Source organism: Cryptosporidium hominis, assembly GCF_000006425.1.
Source record: "Cryptosporidium hominis TU502 chromosome 1 CHRO011004, whole genome shotgun sequence".
Lineage (NCBI taxonomy): Eukaryota > Apicomplexa > Conoidasida > Eucoccidiorida > Cryptosporidiidae > Cryptosporidium > Cryptosporidium hominis.
This window is the reverse complement of record NW_667161.1, coordinates 1-9084: the sequence shown is the minus strand read 5'-3', so window position 1 is coordinate 9084 and position 9084 is coordinate 1. Positions and strand designations below refer to the sequence as shown.

Here is a 9084-nt window from a genome sequence, read left to right as displayed (position 1 = left end):
TTGCAGAATATTAAAATTTTGCTAATTAGTTGGTTGTTTGTTAAAAAATCAGAATTTTCGAAATAAAATAAGTTGCTTTTTTTCAAGAAAAAAACAAATTATACATTTTGGCGCCGGCATGTAATTTTTGAAAATTGCAAAAAAAAAAATGTAATCTTTAGTCAAAAATTGAAAAAATATGCTAAAATTATCTTTTTTTTTAGCACTTTTAATAATATATTTTTGTATAAATTATTCATTTGGTGCATCAAATCAAAGTAAAAGTGATGAAGACCATCTTAAAAATTCTGTATTATTACAAGCCACAGCATTGAAGAATCTTTGGGCGTTGCTCAGCTTAATTGTGAATCTTACCGAGTGTTCCAATATTTATGGCATTGATAGGATGCTTTTTTGTTCCCCCAGTGTAGGTTATTATTTGGAAATGACGCAAAAATCATTAATCGAAAAAAGTAAACAACTTTCTGACAAAGAAAGAGAAATAATTGTAAGGGCAAAATACTCTCCTGATTTGAAAGAGCTATTTGATGAAGTAAATGCCATTATAGATGATTGTTTAAAAAAAAGACTTAAAACTGAAGCTGCGGTAGCTCTTAAAGATCAACTGCTTGGCCTTATAACGAAAATATATCGTCAAATGGTTTATTTTGACTTCTCGATTCTACTTCCTAATCATACTAATGAAGATGCTTTTCATTTATTCCAAGAATTTAGTTCTGCTTCTGGCTTTACAGTAACAAAACTAGTTCTTGCTACTACAAGTAAAACCTTAAACGAAAATAATAATACACCAAAAGAAGACCATCATAGAAAAAGTAGGAGAAATCGTCAAAGTTCAGCTCCAAAGCTATTGAACCAGCAAGAATTAAATGAAGCAAATAAGGCTGCTGATTTGAATGCTCATCTAATGTTGGGATGTTGCACAGATGGAACTTGTGGTGCTCTTGAAGGTAAAGCTAAATCTAAGGTTAAAAGTAAAAAAAAAGGTGGCGGAAGAAAGAAGTTGAAAGAGGTTGCTTTAGATACTCCAGATTTAGAAGAAAAGTCTGATGAAATAGATCATAAAAATTTAGATCAAGATTTGGCTCAATCTATCGAAATTGTAAATCAAATAGTCCATTTTCTAGGATTAATAGCAGAAATTGAAGAAAAACTAATTTCTAGAGAAAACGACTTTCAAACAATTGTGACAAAAATCTTTGAAATTGATTCAGCAACAATAAATAGAGGTCTAAAAGAAAGACTAGCTAAATTGCCTGTGAATATGAAGATACAATCTAGTAGCATTAAAAATCTCCTAGCGCTAAAATCTGAATATAACGAAAACATAAAGAAAATGGCTGAGCCTTTAATTAATAGAAATGGAGAAAATCTAACTGTTAATTTACCTTGTAATAAAAAGCCAAAAGGTAAATGCGTGCATTGCAGTCACTGCAGTTCTACTAAATTGTCTGAAGATGACGAAATACATTCTGTTGATTAATAAATTGAATTGAGCCTGAAGTTAATACTTAATTAGTTCAAATTAATATTTTCCTTTAGAGAAATATCTAGAAATTTAGCACAATGTGACTTTATAGCAATTTTAACATTTTTAAATAAATTTCAACCGTTTGAATATTGAAATAACTAGAAAGTAGAACAATTCGGTCAAAATATTCCCATTAGAAATAAATATTGTCAAAACATAAGTTTAAAATTAATTATTAACTCTGAAAACTGTTAAAGACTTTGAAATCAAGGTTGTAAATACTGTTTATAGATAGTTACATTAAAATGAAATATTCTTTAATACTCATTAAGAGTATAACTATTTAAAAACAAAATCTAAATCAATTGGATTTAACGCCCGTCCCGTCGCTTACAAATAATGTAAAAATTGACATGCAAAACTAAAAAATAATAGTATTTGCAGAAATAAAATGATATGAAGTCTCAAGTTTTGTATTTAACTGTTGCCTGCTTTGTATTTTTTTTTTATTCTAAGGAGACTAGCGCTGCTGAATTACCTAACAGTAGTAATAAACCTCAAGTTGTTACAAAACTAGATCTACAAAATGTTGAGATTACACTGCTTAAAGAGACTTATTCCATTTTTTGTCAGTTAATGTGCCTGATAAAATTGTTGAATTTATTCAATTCATTAAATAATTTATCTATGGCGAGACAATCTCAAGAACTACTGCTAATTTTATCAAAAGAGAAAAATGTTACTGAAAAGCAATCTGAGATTCGTGAAGAATTATTAAAAAGAAATATTGATCTATTATCTTCTATAGATGTCGATGCGATTAAAAAATGCTCAGATTTGACTAGAAAATTGAGCAGAAATATTTGTAGTAATAGTTCACGATTTGCCGAGTTTCTCCTTGAATTAATTGAATTAATCCAATCAATAATATATCTTATTACTGGTTATAATTTAGAAACCAGTATTTCAGAGGATTTTTCGTCTGAGAATGTCAGAGATTTGCTACTATCCCTTAATGACTATTTTTTGGGACTTGTATTGGATGCTACACAACAAAATGAGAACCAAGAGCAAGGAGTAAATAAGGAAAGTAATAGTATGGATGATTTATTATTATCTCTTCCAAATCAGGACCTTTATAATGATGAAAGTCACGCTTTATCAAGTCAGTTGGGCCAAGAACAAGATTTATACCTTGAATGTTCTGAAAATTCAAACATTAATAAAGAAAGAAAAGCTCCTACTTCAGATAATAAATTAGGAAATAATGATCATGTAGAAAATGGAGCAAGTAAAAAAAGTAAAAGAAAAAAAAATAGAAAAGATAAAGATGGTAATGTAAATTCAAAGGAAAATATTTGCCAAACTCCACCCTGTAATATTCAAGCAAATCGACAAGATGAAGATGGCAGGTTTGAAGGAGCTAGTCCAAGCAATACATCAGGTGTTAAAACACGAGCTAATATAACTAAGTTAGAAGCATCCAATGCTGATGAAGGGAGTGCTAGAGGAAAAGATTCTACTCATAAAAAACGTACTTCAAAAAAAAAACATTTACAAAGCAGTCCCCACGGTCCCCAACCTCAAGTTACTTTTGTGCAGCCTGCAGAACTTATTGCTCTAGATCCGAGAGGGGGAGCAAAGCAGAAGGTAAAAACTAAAACTGATACATCAAAAAATGACAATAGGCGTAATTCAAGAAGAAGATCGCGTTCACCTTCTCCAAAGCCATGTACTTCTTCAGGAGCACAAACTGGTTCCTCTTCACGTTCATCTTCTCCAAGACCATGTACTTCTTCAGGAGTACAAACTGGCTCCTCTTTTCGTTCACATTCTCCAAGACCGCGTGTTTCTTCAAGATCTCAAGCTGGTTCTTCTCTGCGTTCCCATTTACAAAGTAAAGGCAAATCTAGAAGCAGGCGTAGTAGATCCAGGAGCCGTGACGCTTCTCCAACTGCTCCAAGGACGGGATCTGTCACAGAAGGAGATCAAAGTAAAGACGGAGAATTGGAAGCTTCAGAAGCATTGTTTTTGATACAAGAGGCAGAGGAAACTTTAACCGAAATATTGAAGCTTGAAGATGAATTGTTGAATTTATCATTTAAATTACACGAAAAATTGGGAGAAATGGATCAATTGCTTTTCAAAATTATTGGTAGAGGAGATAAATTTGCTGCAATCATAGCTCAAATGGAAATTATAAAAGTGGCATTAGAAGATTGGAGGAAAAAAATAGATTTTAGCTCAAATGGAAAATACGTTTTAATGAACGCAAAAGATGTATTGGCAGCTATCCCTCCATCTGTTGCAGCTAGGGCAAGGACTTGCATCAAGAGTATGTGGTTCTAGAGATTGCTGCAAAGTAGGTCATCCTTCAGACAAGTATATTGTTGGAGCAAATCAATGTGGATGTAGGATGTGTGATTGTAGCTGTCTTTTCTGTTTACCACATCCGTTTGATTCTCCAAAGAAATCAATTTACGATGTGGATTAATCTACAAAGGTTTAATCAAAAAAAAATTACAAGCATATTACTTAGCCATCGTAAAAATATGCATATTATTTCTAGTTTTATTCTCAGATAAATCAAGTTCATTTTATATTTATCTTATATTCAGTAAGATTTTACTATCATACAAAATAAAGTATTGGTTATTTGAATTTTGAAAATAATATTTACAGCTCTATGATTAAATATATATTATTTTTAGATTAGCTACTAAAGAACTCGATGTTTTTCAACCTAATTATATCTGGCAATTGATTGTATAATGGACTCGAATAATTTATTCCAATGTGACAAGTTTCAGGTTAAACTTATTTATTGTAATTAATTAATTTAAAACTATAAAGTTTATTCGAAATAGACAAAATCTCAGAATTTAAATTTTAAAAATTTTTCAACGCAAATATATAAAATGTATGATTCTTGAAAACAGATTGAGTAACCTGGTTCAAAATAAAAATCGCTTTAATAATTGGTCTAAACATCAATATCAAAAATGAACTAACGAGATTCATTGTGATATAATGGGTTTTAATTTAAGATTACGAACGTTTATTTGAGTTTTAGATAGTTAAATTTTCTAATTCTTTGGAAATCAATATTTGATTCTTCATCTTCTATTTAGTAATTAGAATAGTTAACAAAGAATAATGGCTTAAATTTGAGAAATTATATTCATTTGGTTCTGATTAGCCAGCTTAAATAAATTTTTTCTGTTCTAAAGATTCATAAGCGTTTTTAAAGCTAAATGTAATTTTACATCCAATTTTTCGTTTTATCTTAAAAAAAGGAAAAATTTCGTTCAAAACTGAGTTCTAGTATATAAATAGAATTATTTGATGAATAGGAATTAAATTAAAAAGATATATCTGAAAATTATCTAATTTATATTTTGCGCTAATGAAAAACGCTCTTTATCAAAGTTGACATTCATTTAATCAACGAAAAAAAGTAACGATTGATTGGGCGGCTTGACATGCTCATTTTAACATGACAATCTAAAATATTGCCGTAATAAATTAATCTATATCAAATATCCAATGAAATTTGATACAAAAGTATCACTTTTTGTATTATTTTCTTTTTCATTATTTTCAGTACTGAGCTCAGCAAATATACCAAACGATGACGGGGAAGATATTTCAAAAAATGTAGAAAAAGGTGTAATTAATAAATTCTCTGGATTAAATTTAAATGTATTTGAAGCTGAATTTTGTATAGAGATACTGGTACAAATGATGCTTATAATTTACACATTCATATTGAGATGCAATGCGGTATTTAATCCTGAAGAAAGTATTGAATCTGTCAGTAAATTAAAATTAATTCTTCTTTATATAGACAAAAATTCTCGATTTTCTGACAAAAAAAAAATGATATCTCCAAGTCGATTAAAAGGTATTAATAAAGCACTCAAACCTTTAATAGAAACAGATTTAATTTACCAAATGGAGAATTCTTCGAGAGTTGGTACATCCATTTTTGTAGTTGTAAGCGAAAGGCTAAACGAAATAACTTCAATATTGAAAATATTGAGTGAATTGTTGAAATTAATGATTATTAAAAAAGTTCACTTCGGTTATAATGTTATAGCAAAAAAAATGATTTCTCTTCTTAGTAAATATCGTTTATTACTCAAAAAGTCGTTTGATTTGTACAGAAAAATGCCCAAAAGTAAATTTTTGCAACAATATGAAACAACGAAAGAATTAGTTTGTACCATTTCTATTAATTTAACTCATGGAATAAATCTACTTGAACCTGTTGAAAAATTATTGGATAATTATAATAAAAAATTGATTATGCAAAATTAAACTGGAGTAAAAACGTCGGGTAGTAATAGATCAAGTGAAAAAAAGAAAAACGACTCAAATGAAAGAAACAAACAAAAATTACCAAAAAATACTGAGTTAAGTGAATACACATTCAAGATTGAAGCTATGATTAACTTTTCCTTTGAAGTTGTTCTATTTGTAATTGAAAATTTTTTCTTTTTTAAAAATGGTATTGCAAAACAATCACTCTCGAAACATTTTGAAGTTTATGATAAAATACAACAAGAAATGTTTGCTAGATCGACAGAATTGTTACTTACAGAGGATAAAGCATATGAAATTAAAGTAAAAGTTAGACAATTCTTGGGTTTTGATTCATTATTGCAAACTGATAATTCTGTATTTTCATTCGACGGGCCATTAAATAAAAGAATAATTATAAAAAAATTTTTTAAATTAATTGAAAGATTGAAAATATTATTGCTTTATTTAAAACAGGAAATTATAGGTAAAAGTTCCAGCTCATATATATATTTTTTATTATACAATACAATTATTTATTTAGAAGAAACAATATTAGATTTAGAGAGTGCTATTGTATTATTTGAAAGTTATGATATTGATTACTTACTTGCATTTATAAACAAAAACAGTAAGGAATTTTTAGCAAGTGCAAGAAAATCCATGGTTGAAAGCTCAACAAGTAAAGGATTGCATACAAGTAAGAAGATGAAACCGGGTAGATTTAAAAATATTGAAAGTGTTTGCGCAACATCAAGCGTTCCCATTAATGAGAATGATCAAGAAGTTGATCTTACAAGTAAAGCAACTGGTTCATCAAAAACTAAAAAGAGCAAGTCTATGAGAAAGCAGTTGAAAATGGAATTATTATTGTCTCAAGAAGAAGCTTCGGAAAAAAAATCGGCCATTAGTGAAACCATTAAAGAACAAAAAATGGACAATCAAAAAAAATCAAAAAGAGATAAAATTCGGAATCGTGCAGAAAAATGGCAAAGAAAAAGAGAGAAGGAAGAAGATGAAAGAAGAAAGGAAAGAGAAGAAGAAGCAAGGAAGAAAAAGGAAAAAGAAGAAAAAGTTGAGCTTAATCGTCTTATAAGAGTCGTGACTAAAATTGAACAAAATTTTGAAGCCGTAAATCTGGAGATTCAAATGAGAGAAAGTCTCCAGTCATTATTTTTGAATGTGTTTAATTTGTTATCTCACTTAACTGAATCTGAAAATACTCGAAATGATAGAGAAAAAAGCTCGAATCAAATCTTTGAAGGTGGCAACTTAGCTTCAGCAAGTCTTGAAAAAAATAAACCTAGCCAGCCGCCTGTTGCAACTCAAAGCACTACAAGTTTTGTGGGAAGAAGCAGAGTTAATAAAAGAAGAGCAGATGAAACTCATAAAGAACCTTTAGCAGCTTCAACATTGGATCTAATTATGAAAAGCAGAACTACTAATGAGGAAAGTGATGTCAGATCTCAAAGTTTTGGTATAGACTCGGTTGAAACAAAGAGTTTAGAAACTACACAAGCTAAGAGCGGAGACAAACTTAGAAGCAAGAGTAAGGAACACAGCAAAACTCATACTCGTAGTAGGAGTAGGAATAGGAGTACTAGGAGCAGAACTGGAAGCAGAGGCAGAAGCAAAAGCAGAAGCAAAAGCAGAAGAGGCAGAAGCAGAAGTGGAAGCAGTGGAAGAAAAGGCAAACACAATTTTGACTATGAAAGCGGATATTCTTTTGAAAGACCTTTAACTAAGGCAGAGGATACTGAAGGCACAAAAAATATTGAATCAAAGTTATTAAAGCTATTTTCAAGTTTTGAATCAAATACGTCTGAAGATTTCACTCAAACAGAGAAAAGTAAGGAACAGTTTCTTTTTAGTTTCTTTGATATAAAAAGATTTGATTATTCAAAATTTACATTAGAAACTTCAACTTCTGAATTAGAAACAGCAATTTCGGAAATTAATTCTGAACTTGAAAGAATACATAAAGATGTCATTCCATTGTTAACAGGAGAAGACTATGAAATAGTCAAAAATTTTGAAAAATTTATGATCAAAGAACTAATCAAATTGCTAATAATGTTAAACAATATTTCAGAGAAATATAAATAGCCTATAATGATTAACCATTATTAAATATGATTTCTTATCGTTAATGTGGGTTCAGGTATTTTACATAACTGATGATTATATATTAAAATTAATGAAAATCCAACAAGATTCAACTATGAATGGCACAAAGACTTTTTTAAAATATTTAATGCTGAATTCAAAGAATCAATTTTTCCGAAAATAATGTAAATATTATTCAAAGAATCTATGGCAAGAATTAACAATCAGGTGAATATTTTTGTGAATCAATTTCAAATTTTAACATTCGAAAAACCAATTGAAGCCTCGTGCCAAATTTGATTTTTGACTTGATTTTTTTTGTTAAATTTAAAATATGTTTTGGTTATCAATTTGAAAATTTTCAAAATGGATAAACAGGCTCAGTATTTAAATACTATGATAAATTATAACAAAAAGTTAATAAAACAATCCCCTTAATAAAAAAAAAAAAAAAAAAAAAAGCTATACAGATAAATTTTTTAATTAAATATCTCCAATAATGTCAATTTATAATCAAAAATATAATATTAAGATATTTTGTTTTTCAGAAGATTGATATGAAATCATATTCATATTCAAACTCAAAAGTATCAAAATTGTAATAAAATTTAATTTCGTAATGTAAATAAACTAAAAGATAATCATCTTATTATTTACAAAATTTTTTTCATCACTCGTAAATATGATATTTTTATTTCAAGCCCATTATTTTTGTTTTATTTGTTAATATCTTATCTATATGCTTCATTAACGTTCATTTCACTTTAAAACGCTAATAAAGGTGATTTTTTTTGGAATTAAAGTTTTAGGGGATAAAAAATCTGTTAATATGGTGTAATAAATTAGTTAAATTCTAGACAGAAAATAATAAAACTATTGTTAAATCTAGTCGATTAGTTTTTTTTATTGAGAATCACGAATGAAGTGCTCTATAAAAGAGATTTAAAATCTAAATCTGTAATTTATATTGTCTTAGATACATTCATATTATTCTTAATACTTGGTTCCATTTGATAAAATATTCCTTATTCATTATTTAATATATTAGACTATTTTTCATCCGTTTACAGATTAAATATTGGTGTCAAGATAATAAACGCTACCTTAAAAATTACGTACATTAATCCACAATATCAAAGTCAAGCTTAATATTAAGTTTTATTAGAAAGAAACCCAAGAGAACATGAAACAACTCTAATCAATAA

The 9084-nt window shown here is 28.6% G+C and overlaps 3 protein-coding genes across 3 annotated transcripts; all 3 read left to right on the top strand.

Annotated features, from left to right (window-relative positions):
- Positions 1–178: 178 nt before the first annotated feature.
- Positions 179–1483, top strand: Chro.10021 (hypothetical protein). Its single annotated transcript, XM_660949.1, has 1 exon — positions 179–1483. The coding sequence occupies one exon, from the start codon at positions 179–181 to the stop codon at positions 1481–1483; it is 1305 nt and encodes a 434-aa protein (XP_666041.1).
- Positions 1484–1927: 444 nt separating this feature from the next.
- Positions 1928–3820, top strand: Chro.10022 (hypothetical protein). Its single annotated transcript, XM_660948.1, has 1 exon — positions 1928–3820. The coding sequence occupies one exon, from the start codon at positions 1928–1930 to the stop codon at positions 3818–3820; it is 1893 nt and encodes a 630-aa protein (XP_666040.1).
- Positions 3821–5917: 2097 nt separating this feature from the next.
- Positions 5918–7879, top strand: Chro.10023 (hypothetical protein). The annotated part of the gene is made up of 1 exon (XM_660947.1): positions 5918–7879. One exon carries the CDS (start codon positions 5918–5920, stop codon positions 7877–7879), a length of 1962 nt encoding a protein of 653 aa, XP_666039.1.
- Positions 7880–9084: the final 1205 nt, after the last annotated feature.